Genomic DNA, 13,434 nt, shown 5'->3' with positions numbered 1-13,434 from the left:
AGGTTTCAAGTCTAAATTCAAGTGGTGTAAAGTGCACTTAAGTCTCCCCTCTGACTGTTTCTTCCCACTAATGTGCATGTTTGTGTGTGTGTGCAGAAGAGCTAATGCACTCCGGAGGAAACGGGATCTCCTCGGGGAGGAGGTTTGTACACTACACCTAAGAGAACCAGAGGAGGTCAGGGCACCCACATGCGCACAACACCCTAAGCGGCACAAAGCTGTCTTTGTAGAGAATGAGACACACTCACTAACTTGTACACTTTCTCCCACTCAACTTGACGCAACTGTTATCTTACAGGAGCAGTTAGAGCAGTGGTACAGAAACATCAGTGTCAGCGATATTGTTAAAGCTTAAGAGTTATTTAAGGAACTACTCTTAGCATCTGTTGTTTACTCTTTTCCAAGACGTACAGACCATTGCTGTCAGAGGGTACTCTGTCACGCAGTATTTTGCACAACTACACAGCCAGAGATTCCTCTTCAGGTAAATACTCCGCCTGTGAAGTGATTCCAAATGCATTCACGGAAACTTAACACTCTTTACCTGGGCAGGCTGGAATGATTACCCTTGATTTTGTCTTTCCCAGAATACTGCGGCTGCCTCAATGGCGGCTGGTGTCAGGAAGGTGGGGTGTGTGACTGTGCCCAGTTCCAGGCATTGGGAGACCGCTGCCAGATCAGTGAGTAATCCACCCATCTACATGTCTTCCTTCAGATTTGTCTTATAACCACACATTTTTGGTATGCAATAAACCAGCTGGCTAGCATCTTTGGTAACAATACCCTTTTTTAATAACATAACATAGTCAGTCTTCAAGAATTTGTGAATGTGCTCCACAATCATTCAACAAATGTTAATTAGCTGTACACACTCCAGCATTAATTATCAGATTTTCCCAGATCTCTTTCTCTCTGTCTCTCCTTTGTTGATACAAATCCACCAACCTCCATCTCTACTAAAACCACCCACCCATACACACACACGCACACAAAGACTTTACTCCCTAGAGGAGCTGATATAAAGTCACTTGAACTTAGGTAATAGGGTAAGGGCTGAGTGATGGAGTTTCTGGTTTCTATATTGTGAACAGGCTCCTTATACAGCATATCAGGAGATCTGAGGTCACAGTGATTGTAAAGACATTTTTCATTTCAATAAAAACTAATTTAGTGTTGACAAATGGTCGAAGGCAATGCAGTTCTTTAGAGACCACCTGTGACTCAGCTGAGACTTGAGGAGAAACCCTGAAATGGCACTGACAAGATAAAAAATATGAATTTTAAAAATAAAACACCACTACAGAAAGAAAATATGAAAGAATGTCATGAGTGCAGGTTTGTCATGAAGGTAATAAAAGCTTCACCCAAGAGAAATATCAAGCTCTCCCACCGTAACAGATTATAATAATTGAGGCAACTGAGCTATTCTTCAAAAAGTACTGAATAAAATTTGAAAATTATATTTTTTAAGCATTAATGTCTGAAATTGAAGATATGTAAAATGAGTCATTCATGTCAGAGTATTAAAATCAGAAGATGTGTTTGCTGTCAGCGCAACCCACCTCCTCAGATTTTTGGGAATGGCCCTCGGCAGCATCTTGGCATATCCTGCTATGGGGATTTCCTCTAACAAAGAGCTTTTAGAAAATTCAGGAGTTCATTTTCCTCTGATAAGTGCAATGAAATAGAACATGATGAAAGGCATAACGATGATAGGTCAGTTCATTTGTGTCACTATCATTACAAGAATCTTGTCTGACTGAAGTGCCCATTTTTCCTCTCAGTACCTAACCAGGGCCAGGATAGAGATGGGATCTGCAGGTCATGGGGTCAGCACCACTATGAAACATTTGATGGAATATATTTCTACTTCCCTGGAACCTGCTCTTACATTTTGGCCCAGGATTGTCACTCAACTACACCGCAGTACACAGTGTGGGTAAGGCTAGTAATCAGTCTTTACTCTATGTCTATATATTAGCTTCTTGCTACATTGCCATGTTTGCTGTTAAAACAAAGCAATACGGAAGTTTCTTAAATAAGCTAAACTGCAGTGGCATCTGACTGCTTGTACTGAATAAAATAACAGGAAATAGGAGATCTGTAAAGGCTATAAAACAGTCATGTGGCAAGGTCTTAAAGTGTCTGTGTTTAGCATACATTATTAACAACTATCTGCTGTCAGCACAACACCGATGTGGCATATTTCTTTGTGCCATTGTTTTCTAAAAACTCAACAAAAAAATTGCCTTACTAAGGACAAAAAAATGTTTTTAATTATGATTAACCTTTTCAAAAAAGGTGCCAAAGTCATTCTAATTATGTCTTTATCCTTGCAGCCATATATTATTAGATAATGATAGTCTGCAAAATTTGAGTTGTAGCTTTAATGAGCCCTTGTTCATAAATCGGTATGCTTTTCCCTCTGTGGCTCTTATTCCACTTCTATCATTTTCTGGTGTTTGTCAGGTTCACAACAGCAGAGTGTGTGAGGGGAGTGTGTATTTATGTCCGAGAGCTCTCAGTCTGTTCTTCCCAAACGAGGAGGAGATCCACATCTCGGGATATCGGGTCCACCAGGGAGGTCGCAGGTGCATATGAGTGTGTGCATGTATGTGTGTGTTTGTTAACTGCAGAGGTGTCAAAATAAAAACTAAAAAGGAAGAAAGAAAGAAAGCATTTGCTCGCCATCCCATCTAAACCTACTGTAAAATCGATAGAAGACTATAAGTAAGATTTTCAAAGACCTGACGTCATCCAATGATCTCATGATGTTTCTGTCTCTGTATAATGTCAGGTTAAGTTTACCACAGACCGTGGGCAGTGTCTTTATTGAACGACTGGCTGATTACCTGCTCGTGAAGAGCGTGTTTGGCTTCTCTTTGGCCTGGGATGGAGGCTCGGGCGTCTACCTGAAGATGAGCGAGGAGCACCAAGGCGCCCCTTGTGGCCTGTGTGGAAACTTCAACAATGTTGCTGGTGATGACCTCACCACTGCTCGCGGTAAGACCGGCCTGACTGGCGACTCATCCTCTTATCCCTTCTCTCAGCACCCACTCATCATAATTATTGTTATTATACACTCAACACTGATTCTGGCCAATTATAGTAGCAGTGGGACCTGGGGAGTCTAGAGTGGAAGGACAGGGGAGAACTGGTAGTTTTGATTTGAATAGCTGGAAGAAGCATGGACTTTCCTCATATGACCTAGTAACATGAACTACGGTGCCCCGCTTGTTTGGGAGGAGAGATGACCAGTAATGTGGAGATGAGCCCAAGGAAAGACAACAGACAAAAAGGAACCAACTACAGCGCATTTCTACACGCACATATTTCCTCTTAGTGCCTCTTATAATCAGCCCTCTTTTTTATGTCTCATGTTATTGTGTTTAATGAATTAAAGAAATAATTTAATGTATGTTTGAATGGAAAATCTACTCCATTTTTACTCTGTGTATGTGTTTTTATACATTTTTATCTTTTGTCTGTACCTACGTCATGCTGGGTATACCACATACAGCTGCACATATGTGTTTACTTTAGGTATTCGGACTGATGAACCTGCACTGTTTGCTAACAGCTGGGCAGTGGACCTTGCTCATGAACGAGCCTGTCCCTCAGTGGATCTTGACTTTAGTGGGCCCTGCCAGTCTGAGTCAGACATGGATGTAAGAACCACAGAAGCAATATTTCCACTTAATAACATGTGCAAAGACAAATCAGGCCCACCAAAGTGCACCATAATAAAACCTTTTTTAGCAGTGTTAATTTTTGTTTACTTCTGGTGGTATATTATGTTGCATATATTCATACCATACTTTATTTGTATGCAGGATGCTATAGAGAAATGCAGTGCGCTTCTCTTTTTCCCCTTTTTGTCCTGTCATGAAAACATCGATCCCAATCCCTTTGTTGCCAGTTGTGTCTCTGACCTTTGTGTGTAAGTAAAAGCAAGCACACTGTCGAGTAGATACATTCAACCTTTTGCTTGAGTTGAAACTTTTTGCATAGAAAGCAGTTCCCCGAAAACATTTGATGCATGTTTTCAGCTCTGATGATGAGGAAACTTTTTGTCGAGCCTTGGTGGAGTACACCCGAGCATGCTCCCATGTTGGATATCCCGTAAGAGAGTGGAGAGACAGCTTCCCTTCTTGCAGTAAGTAATGGCTGCTGCTCTACGATTTCAGCGGAAACATGAAAACTTGTATAATGTATTTAGTGCACACTTGTGTTCTACTTTTATTGTTAAGCCAGTTGTTTGTGTTTATGCTCAGATGACGGCTGTGAGGAGAGTTTTGTGTATAGAGACTGTATCAGCTGCTGTCCACCTACCTGTACATTTGAGAAAGAATGCCTGGGAACCAACCTGCATTGTCTGGATGGCTGCTACTGTCCTGATGGTATTCAAAGAACCCCCCCAAATTTTTTTAATGTCTCTGAAATTGTTGACTGATCTCAGATCCTTGCATGCAGGTCTCATCCTGCAGAATGGAACATGCATTGCTGCCTCTCAGTGTCCATGTGTTTATCATGGAACGTCATATGTACAAGGACAGGTGCTACAACAGGGATGCAGTGTCTGGTGAGTGTGGAAAACTGTTACTGTGTGAGAATATAGCACAGCCAACGTGTTGCTAACTGTTTCTGTTTTGTTTTTTCAGTGTGTGCATGGGTGGTGTGTGGAACTGCACTGAGAATAACTGCACAGGTGAGAATCCCATCGAAGACAGCCAAAGAAGAAATAATGCATCCAGATTTAAAAAACAAAAACACTCTTCTCTTTGTCTCTTCTTAGTTGAATGTTCAGTGGTTGGGGACGTGTTTGTGACGACGTTTGACGGAAGGATGTTTCTCCAGCCAGGGGCGTGTCAGTATGTCCTGGCAAAGAGCCGCAGCAGCAGCAGATTCACCATCACACTACAATATACTACTTGTGCAGAGGTAGCACACACAACTACTTTTGCACACACCTAACAAGCCTGCAGTGTTCCTTTAATCCAGATATAACTGCCCCTTCCATATAAATGTGTGTCAACAGCAGCAGGTGTGTATTCAGTCAGTGACAGTAGTGCTGGATGAAGATGTAAGTCGCCAAATCACTTTGACAAGAGAGGGGGAGGTGATAATTGGTGTAAACCCAGCGCCTGCCCTGCCATATGTCGATGGTAGGAATCACACGATGCACACACACACACACACACACACACACACACACACACACACACACACACACACACACACACACACACACACACACACACACACACACACAATATCAAATGGTACATGTAAATACATTGCTAGAAATAGTTAAAAAAAAACAACCAATTGATTCGATTTTAAAACTTCTTCCTGACATACAGATGCAGTCGAGGTGCGGAAGCTGACCTCTGTGTTCACACAGCTGAAGACTGGGATTGGTTTCAGGCTGCATTATGACGGTCGAGGCGGAAGGGTCTATGTGCAGCTTGACAGCCAGTGGCGCGGACAGACGCTGGGACTCTGTGGAACCTACAATGGAAATCTACGAGATGATTTCCTGTGAGCATGTACTTCCCACTTATACGTCAGTGTTGAAAATGTGACTTTTGCTGAGAATATTTTTGTGGGGGGTAGGTCTCCAGCGGGTATGATAGAGGGCACTCCGCAGCTTCATGCCAGTGCTTGGAAGGTGTCATCTGCCTGTGTTGCTCCAGTTAATCTACCTATTACAGACCCATGTGAGATGAATCAGCACAACGGTAATAGTTTCAATTACTGTGGATTTGGTTATTATTCTTTCATTTTAGCCTTAATGAAAAAATATGAAGAAAGAAAAGGATTAAGGCAAAACTTTAGGGGTTTGAATCCCAGATTGTACTATGCATTCTAACATTACTGCTTTCTGGTTTGAATTATGAATTGCTCAAGTGTTAGCTGCAGGCAATCTATCTTGTCAAAGGAACTATGAGGATGTGTTAAGTTTCGTGTGGGCTTATGTGTCTTGTAGTATTCTACGCATCCCAGTGTGAGGTGCTTTTGGGCACTGTGTTTGCTCCGTGCCATGGCTACATCAGTCCAAACATCTACCAGCAGCAGTGCCGCTATCAGGCCTGCCGCTGTGGGAGCAGCTGTTTGTGCACTGCACTGGCTCATTACGCTTACCTTTGCTCCAAACATGGAGTCAACATTAATTTCAGATCACAAGTCTCTGAGTGTGGTAAGTTTCCATAGTCTGGATTTTTTTTAGACATTAATTTGTGCCTTTGTGATTTTTCTTCTTATTGATATGAGATTTAAGTGTACACTGCCCCAAAATGTAGGCATTGTAAAGGGATTGCAGAAGACTGTAATTTACCCCAGAAAAACAAATTTGTACTATTCTCTGTGTGTGATATACAGGAGTGGTGTGTCTTGGTGGAATGATGTACCACTCGTGTGTGTCGTCTTGTGGCCGGTCCTGTCGGGCAATGTCCAGCAATGAGACATGTACCCCTGATGATTGTGCCGAGGGATGCGGCTGTCCAGACGGCAGTTTTTATGATGATGTGCGCCAGCGCTGTGTGCAGCTGTAAGCCTTAAGCACCTCATACATCATCCTTACTTACTAATGGGTATCATTTGCCATTTGGCCAGAAAGGACATACAATGGCACACAAAGCACTTAAACACAAAAAGCATCATCATTAAAAAATGTAATCAAAATATTCTCATGACTTTCTCCTCAGGTCGCAGTGTCACTGTTATTCCATGGGTGGGGTGTCACAACCAGGAGAGGTGACCTTCAGTGCCTCTGGGCCCTGGTGAGTCACAGCTGACCGTAAGCTGCACTGAAAATTGAAAACCCACTCTTCTTGCTCTTCAAACTGCACACAGTGCAACATACTGGCACACACCATGATCCATTTGAGAAAGCAGTTTAAGCTTGAGTGATTGTCAAATGAGATGTAGAGCACTTAAACTGACCTTGTGTTTGATAACATTATTCTCTTTCCCAAACACTCGCCCCTTTTTCTCTCCCTTCCTGTCTCCACCATCAGCCTGTGCAGAAATGGGAAGATGGAGTGTGTGCCAGAGGAAAAAGGTAACCTCTCTGCACTCCCCCCTCCTCCCTTCAGTTCCTGCTTTCGTCCGTTCCAGTAACAAAGTGGCATTTCAGGCTATGTCCCTCTTGCTGAAATCAAGAGCCTTATGTCTGTAGCTGTGGCTTGTTTCCCATGACTTGATGTTGCAATTGGTGTGTGTGTGTGTGTGTGTGTGTGTGTGTGTGTGTGTGTGTGTGTGTGTGTGTGTGTGTGTGTGTGTGTGTGTGTGTGTGTGTGTGCGCGCGCGTGCATCAACATCATAGAGCCAGATAGTATAGAAGTCGGGGAGTGTCCAGAGGGGAAAGTGTACCACAGCTGCACTGAGCAGAGGGGAGGAGTGGCCTGTGCACCAACCTGCCGCAACCTGATGTTGAACCTGACGTGCCCACCCAGTACACCATGCATACCTGGCTGTGTCTGCCCTTCTGGGTAATACAAAGACTTAGTGACTATTTTCAAAATAACATGAGAATGTATAGGTATTTGTTCGTTTGTTTTTAGTGGCCTCCTACCTGTTAGTCAGTCACTTTTTTTTTGTTAATTTTAATACTAATTGTAATCCCTGCTTTACCCGTGTTAGGATAGTTACATTGAAACACAAAAAGTGGTACCTTAACGTAGTTAAAACACCTTTCACCTACCCCAGGACCATTTGCCATTGGCATGGGTTGCACTCACCACTGTGGACTGTGTGAAAAGAAGCATCTTGCAGGCATCAGCATATATGTGTCTTAATTTCACTTACAAGATTTTTGCCGATATTCAGCAACCAGAGCACAAAGTACTCTGAAAGCTCATGTCCAGGGAAAGACTGGTTTTCAGTACTGTCACCATAATACTGGAAAAAAACCTTCAATGCAGCTTAAATTTAGGAACACTAATTCCTGTTAGAGTTTATATTTCTAATAATTGTGACTGTTTTAATTAGTGGGGAGATGACTGATTGTTTTGAGTTTGTGTTTGAACTGTTGAATCTTGTGTTTATGTATTTTCTCCACCATTTTTTCCAAAAAGAGATTTGATCTCCAGGCCTAAAAGCGAAAGTGTTAATTGCAACACAGAGACAAACACAGATATGGGGTTTGAGTGTTTAAGTGTTCGCATGCTTTGTACCACCTACTTTTGTTTTACCCATGAAGGCTGGTGCTGCACCAGGGGGAATGTTATTATCCAGAAAATTGCCCTTGTTCCTGGCTTGGACTTGAGTACCTGCCTGGAGAAACTGTGGAAACACCATGCTACAAATGGTAAACACCTTTCCTGCCTCTGTATTATTTACAAAGTAATAATGAGGTTCCTTATAAGGTTGTCAATCATCTCCAAACAACTGATTCTCAAAGCAGTTACAAAAGAAAGTTTGTCTTTTGTCCCACCTCTGCTTTGTTTTTGCTCTTCTCTTATGCACCCACCTGTCCATCCCTTTAGCGTGTGTCACCGTGGCTATTTTAACTGCAGCTACTCCCCGTGTCCAGCTGTGTGTACTGTTTACAGCGACAGGCACTACCACACCTTTGATGGCCTCGAGTATGACTACCACTCTGACTGTCAGGTCTACTTGCTCAAAGTGAGTAGGCTGGCTGTGTGGATTTATATAACAACTTTCTAGTTAGCACAAAAAAAAACTAATAAAGGTGTAAAATTATATAATTTGCTTCCAGTGACAAATTTATGGATTCATTTTTGGCACTGGAATGTCAGTGGGGATTGTCTGATAGAGACTGTGCTAACCTGTGCCAGAGAAGTTTGTGTGATTGATTGCGTTTAAGGGCAAAGGAGGAGCATCCTTAACAATTCCTAGCCAACACTGATATGGATCTGGGAAAGAAGATCCAAGCTGGTTTCTAATCTTGGAGTTTGGGTTTTAATTAGAGCCGATTAAGGCATGTATGTGTGTGTTTGTGTCGGTGGGTTGGGACCACTGTAATGCTAGCAGACGCTGCGCAAAGCTGTAGTGACACAAAGAGACCAGTGTTCACTTCAAACCCCAGGGCTCCTGCGCTCCCAGGGATATAGAATTAGAATTAGCAGAACAGACATTCAGAGCTCACAGGCCGCCTGCCACCATGCAGACCTGAAAAGAATGGGGAAGTTGGTCAAAACTGTACTTTAATAGTCTACAGTTGTTTCCTCTTTTTGTCACTTCTCATGTGTCCAGGATGATGATGTTTCCTGAACAGGTAGAATGAGATTCCATCTCTGAGTCTAGCACGTGGTGTTTAGATATTTGCTTTCTGACTGCTGTGGCTTTAGTGAGGAAAATTTTGAACAGACAAAAAACACAACAAAAGTATTTTGTTGTGTTTGCTAAAAAAAACACAACTTTCCTTACAGTAGTAATATTTTGTCTTCTCCTCTCATCAGAGTGCAGGAGAGACCGAGGTATCCATTGTTGCCCAAAACAAAGACTGCTATGAGAGCGGCATTGTGTGCATGAAAATCCTGGTCATTCACGTGGGACTTACCAAGATCTACTTCACTGACAATTCTGGCAACCTTGTATGGATAATACAAACACAGTAACAAGCTGAAATATTTCAGTAAAATCCAGTGAATCCTGCTGATGTCACGCTACCTGGTTTATTTTGTGTTAGAGCCCTTCCACTGTTGTTGGTCGAGGGTCAGAGTTTGAGCTCTGGAAAGCCGGCTACTACACTGTCATCCACTTCTCAAATCAGGACCTGACCATCCTTTGGGACCGCAAGACGACTGTGCACATCAGAGCTGGACCTCAGTGGAAGGCGTGTACTAGTAGCACATCTGAAATTCGAAGTGTTGTTATAAGAAAAATATGACAAGTTGTCTGCTTTTTCGCTCCAGGGTCTTCTCAGTGGGTTATGTGGAAATTTTGACAGTGTGACAGCGAATGATATGACCACCTCCAGCCACATGGAAGTCAGTAATGCACAGACATTCGGCGATAGCTGGGCCCTGGGACAGGTATGAGTCAGCTCATTTCCTCTACTCCCCTTCATTGATTCTTCTTTTGCCCTCTTTTCTCTTTCTGTCTTTGTCCATCACCCTCAAACTCACTACCTCTCTACCTCCCTGCTCCCTGTGCCCGTCTCCCTCGAGTACACCGTGATATTTAAGAGTAATCAGACACTTGATCGCTTTCTGTGTGTGTGTGTTTTCTGTATTTTAGTGTGAAAGCGACTATGTACTTGAGCGACCATGTGAAGGGGACTTAGGGAGACAGCCGTACGCCAAAAGAGAGTGCGCTCTCCTCTACAGCGATGTCTTTGCACCTTGTCACAATGTTGTAAGTGCCATTCAAGTTACACATATAAACACACACAAACACAGAAACCTGTGTACAGAGAGACTGCAGCTATGAAAAGGTTATATCATTTGAAAAAGGGAGCTATAGGGATTAATAAGGGGTTATAGGAACAACTCTTAACTAATCCTGGTAAACACACTCTTTAAAGAGATTCACAAGCTTGCCACTCAAATTCAAATAGGGCACACCTAGTGTTTATTATAGTGTTATATTTCAATTTATGACCAGTAGATGGAGCCATGTTTTTATGTACAGTTTTTTAGCCATCACTATCAACCAGTGGAGAGTCCATTTCACTTCATTGCTTAAACTACATTTCAGAAAATACATACATTTAGAATTAACTAAGAGGTTCAGTAGAGATTATCATAATAAAGCAAAAGTCAATCTTTGAACATGTCTGTATTCAAACAAATTTCTCTCTGTCTTATATTCTTTGCAATAAATTCATTTTTCTTATTAAACTTAATGTGCCCTCTTTGATCTGATCTGATTCACGTTCTTGTCATGTTCTGTTTGCCATAGTTGTCCAGTGAAGACAAATACGTTCCCTTGAAGCAACCTTTAGAGGAACATCATTTAGTAGTATATTCCTTTGAGATATTTCTGAATTCCTGCTACTTTTTTTTAGCACTTATTTAAAGTATGTTTGTATTCTTTTGCACTAAAACAGATTTATTTGAGGAAACAACAGTTTAATGTATTAATTCATCAAAAGCAAAAAATATAGATTACAACGAATTCTCAACAGAAAAAGAATCATGCTTGCAGACAGAAGACTATAAAAATGTAAATCAATACATTTTTAAATATGGTACAGACACAGCAGACCTGATAATAAGCAGGAGGCAATCCCACAGAGCAGGATTTAAAATGTCAGAAGCACAGTTCCTCTTTGTTCTCAGTTTTGATGGTGGGATAATTAAGTGCAGTCGGTCAAAAGATATGAGTGGTCGTAGTGGAGAATACAGGGTGATGAGTTCAGATATACAAGACTCTGCTATGCCATGGCATGCTTTTGATGTTAAAAGCAGAACTGAACTAAATTATGAAGCATATATTCATATAAAGCATGTCAGTCTGTGCAATTCAGCAAGAATAGGGTAATGTGTTCTTCTCATTTAGTATCATATATGTGCCTCACTGCCTCATTCTGAACCAAATGATTTTCAGTAAATGCTTTAAGATACAAATCTAGATTTGCAGTAATTAAGGCAAGGATAAATAAAAACATTAATATCCCAAGGCAGTACTGAGCTAACTTTGGAAATATTTCTGTACAGCTAGATCCAGGCCCAGTGAGTTTTAACTCATGTTAGTGTTGAGCTAGCATTCAGTCTTTAATAGTAAGGCTGTCACAGCTGGTCTGTTGATGTAGTGTGCAGTACCCAAATGTAGACACATGAAACCACTAATTATATGAAAATGAGCATTTTATTGGCTGATGCAAGTAGAAACCAAACAATAACAATCCCAAAGAGTAAAGACATCTAATCAACAGGGGTTAGAGGGACACAGGTGAACACAATTAACAATGGATGAAAACAATCAAGGAATCAAGGAAAGGCGGATAAAACACAGAGGAAACAAAAACGTTCAATGTAAAACAGGAAATCAGATACTCTTACCAACACTAAACAATATAGGAGATAATAGGAGACAAGGAGACAAAAGGGACCAAAGCATAAACGTGGTATAAGACAGGAATGCATAACACAAACACTGTCGAGACCACTTCTACAAACAATTCTAAAAATAGACAACAACTAAAATACAAACAAAAACAAAAAAAACCCTCATCACTGGGACAGATACGAAGTAAATATACTGCTCTTTAAAATTCCGAAAAAAGGAACACTTTTATGCCTAACACCCTAACCTTGTCTAGTTGGCCATGTGCTCACGGCCTGGCACTGTGGAGCCTGATTTGCCATAGAATACCAGAATTAGGAGAGACACACATACCTCTACAGGCTAAGCAATGGCATCCTGACTGCCATAAGATATCAAGGTGAAATCCTTGATATCGTCCGACGTTACGCTGGTGCAGTGGGTCCTGGGTTCCTCCGGTGCAAAAGCATGCCCGGCATCATGTGATTAGAGAATGCAGGCAGTTCCTGGAGGTTTGATACCAATCAGTGGTATCAATACCTTATCAGTTCCAGAATATAACAATAACCATTCACAACTTTGAAATCTGTCTCTGTCTACGCTGATAATGTGACAGATGTTTACAAATTATAGGACAAAATATGATTCACATGTCCTGTTAAACATGTACCTGTTTGTTATTAGCCTCTGACAAGCACTGGGGTAAAAGTGACAAATTTATTGTTGTTAGTGTTGTTGAAAATAAAATTTTACAAGAAGAGAAATAATAATATGCATCAGGGGCACAGAAAGGGCTTATTAAATGTGTTTCATAATAACATTCTAGTAAAATGCTAACATCTGAATATTAATTGTAACCTTGTTGCTCCAACCTGGTTGCAGCACACGTCTCTACTTGTTATATTTTCTAAAATTATAGTAATACAGAAAAGTATTATTTGCTCCTGTTTATGTACATCATAGTAGCCAGTGTCAAAGACAGAGTTAACCTTCCCTTTGGCCACACCAACTCATTGCTGATGCATAGTTTGTCATAGAGTTCATCTGATACCTTCTGCACCAGAGGTTGACCCACATTTCTCTGTCCCGATATCATCGGTCTTTCCTGTCTGAATTATTTAAAACAACTCCCCCCCCCCCCCCCCCCCCCCCTCCAAAAAATAAGACCTCCCTCAGTTTCTCCCAGCGAGATTTGGCCTCGTTCATTTCATGATTGTTTGTGTGGATATCTTCCTGTGTGTACCCTTTCAGGTTGATGTGGCCTGGTTCTACAGGAACTGCCTAACAGACACTTGCAATTGTAACCGTGGGGGAGACTGTGAGTGTCTCTGCACGTCCATCGCTGCATACGCATACAAATGCTGTCAGCAGGGGGTCACAATTCACTGGAGATCACCTTCTGTCTGTCGTGAGTACATACATACACAGACAGACAAATACAATACAGGCTTCTGCTGTGTGGGTCAGGGACGTGACCTT

General features: G+C 41.7%; 1 protein-coding gene across 1 annotated transcript in view; it reads left to right on the top strand.

The window, feature by feature from the left end:
- The window catches only part of otogl (otogelin-like), a 28,382-nt gene that overhangs the window by 662 nt on the left and 14,286 nt on the right, over nt 1-13,434 (top strand). The window contains exons 3-30 of the mRNA XM_085411060.1: nt 97-142; nt 406-484; nt 588-680; nt 1,785-1,939; nt 2,470-2,591; nt 2,798-3,003; nt 3,544-3,668; nt 3,834-3,940; nt 4,050-4,156; nt 4,275-4,400; nt 4,474-4,582; nt 4,662-4,708; nt 4,796-4,941; nt 5,039-5,165; nt 5,364-5,541; nt 5,617-5,741; nt 5,990-6,199; nt 6,382-6,550; nt 6,708-6,782; nt 7,020-7,063; nt 7,328-7,493; nt 8,204-8,311; nt 8,490-8,628; nt 9,426-9,560; nt 9,656-9,802; nt 9,882-10,001; nt 10,207-10,323; nt 13,207-13,363. Of these exons, the coding sequence (XP_085267186.1) occupies nt 97-142; nt 406-484; nt 588-680; nt 1,785-1,939; nt 2,470-2,591; nt 2,798-3,003; nt 3,544-3,668; nt 3,834-3,940; nt 4,050-4,156; nt 4,275-4,400; nt 4,474-4,582; nt 4,662-4,708; nt 4,796-4,941; nt 5,039-5,165; nt 5,364-5,541; nt 5,617-5,741; nt 5,990-6,199; nt 6,382-6,550; nt 6,708-6,782; nt 7,020-7,063; nt 7,328-7,493; nt 8,204-8,311; nt 8,490-8,628; nt 9,426-9,560; nt 9,656-9,802; nt 9,882-10,001; nt 10,207-10,323; nt 13,207-13,363 (3,485 nt within the window). The remainder of the gene's footprint in view (nt 1-96; nt 143-405; nt 485-587; nt 681-1,784; nt 1,940-2,469; nt 2,592-2,797; nt 3,004-3,543; nt 3,669-3,833; nt 3,941-4,049; nt 4,157-4,274; nt 4,401-4,473; nt 4,583-4,661; nt 4,709-4,795; nt 4,942-5,038; nt 5,166-5,363; nt 5,542-5,616; nt 5,742-5,989; nt 6,200-6,381; nt 6,551-6,707; nt 6,783-7,019; nt 7,064-7,327; nt 7,494-8,203; nt 8,312-8,489; nt 8,629-9,425; nt 9,561-9,655; nt 9,803-9,881; nt 10,002-10,206; nt 10,324-13,206; nt 13,364-13,434) is intronic.

The sequence above is a fragment of the Rhamphochromis longiceps genome, linkage group LG7 (genome assembly GCF_057381845.1).
Source record: "Rhamphochromis longiceps isolate RC_006_pf linkage group LG7, R_longiceps_female_GT1.1, whole genome shotgun sequence".
NCBI classification, from domain to species: Eukaryota; Metazoa; Chordata; class Actinopteri; order Cichliformes; family Cichlidae; genus Rhamphochromis; species Rhamphochromis longiceps.
This window is presented reverse-complemented; position numbering and strand designations above follow the sequence as displayed.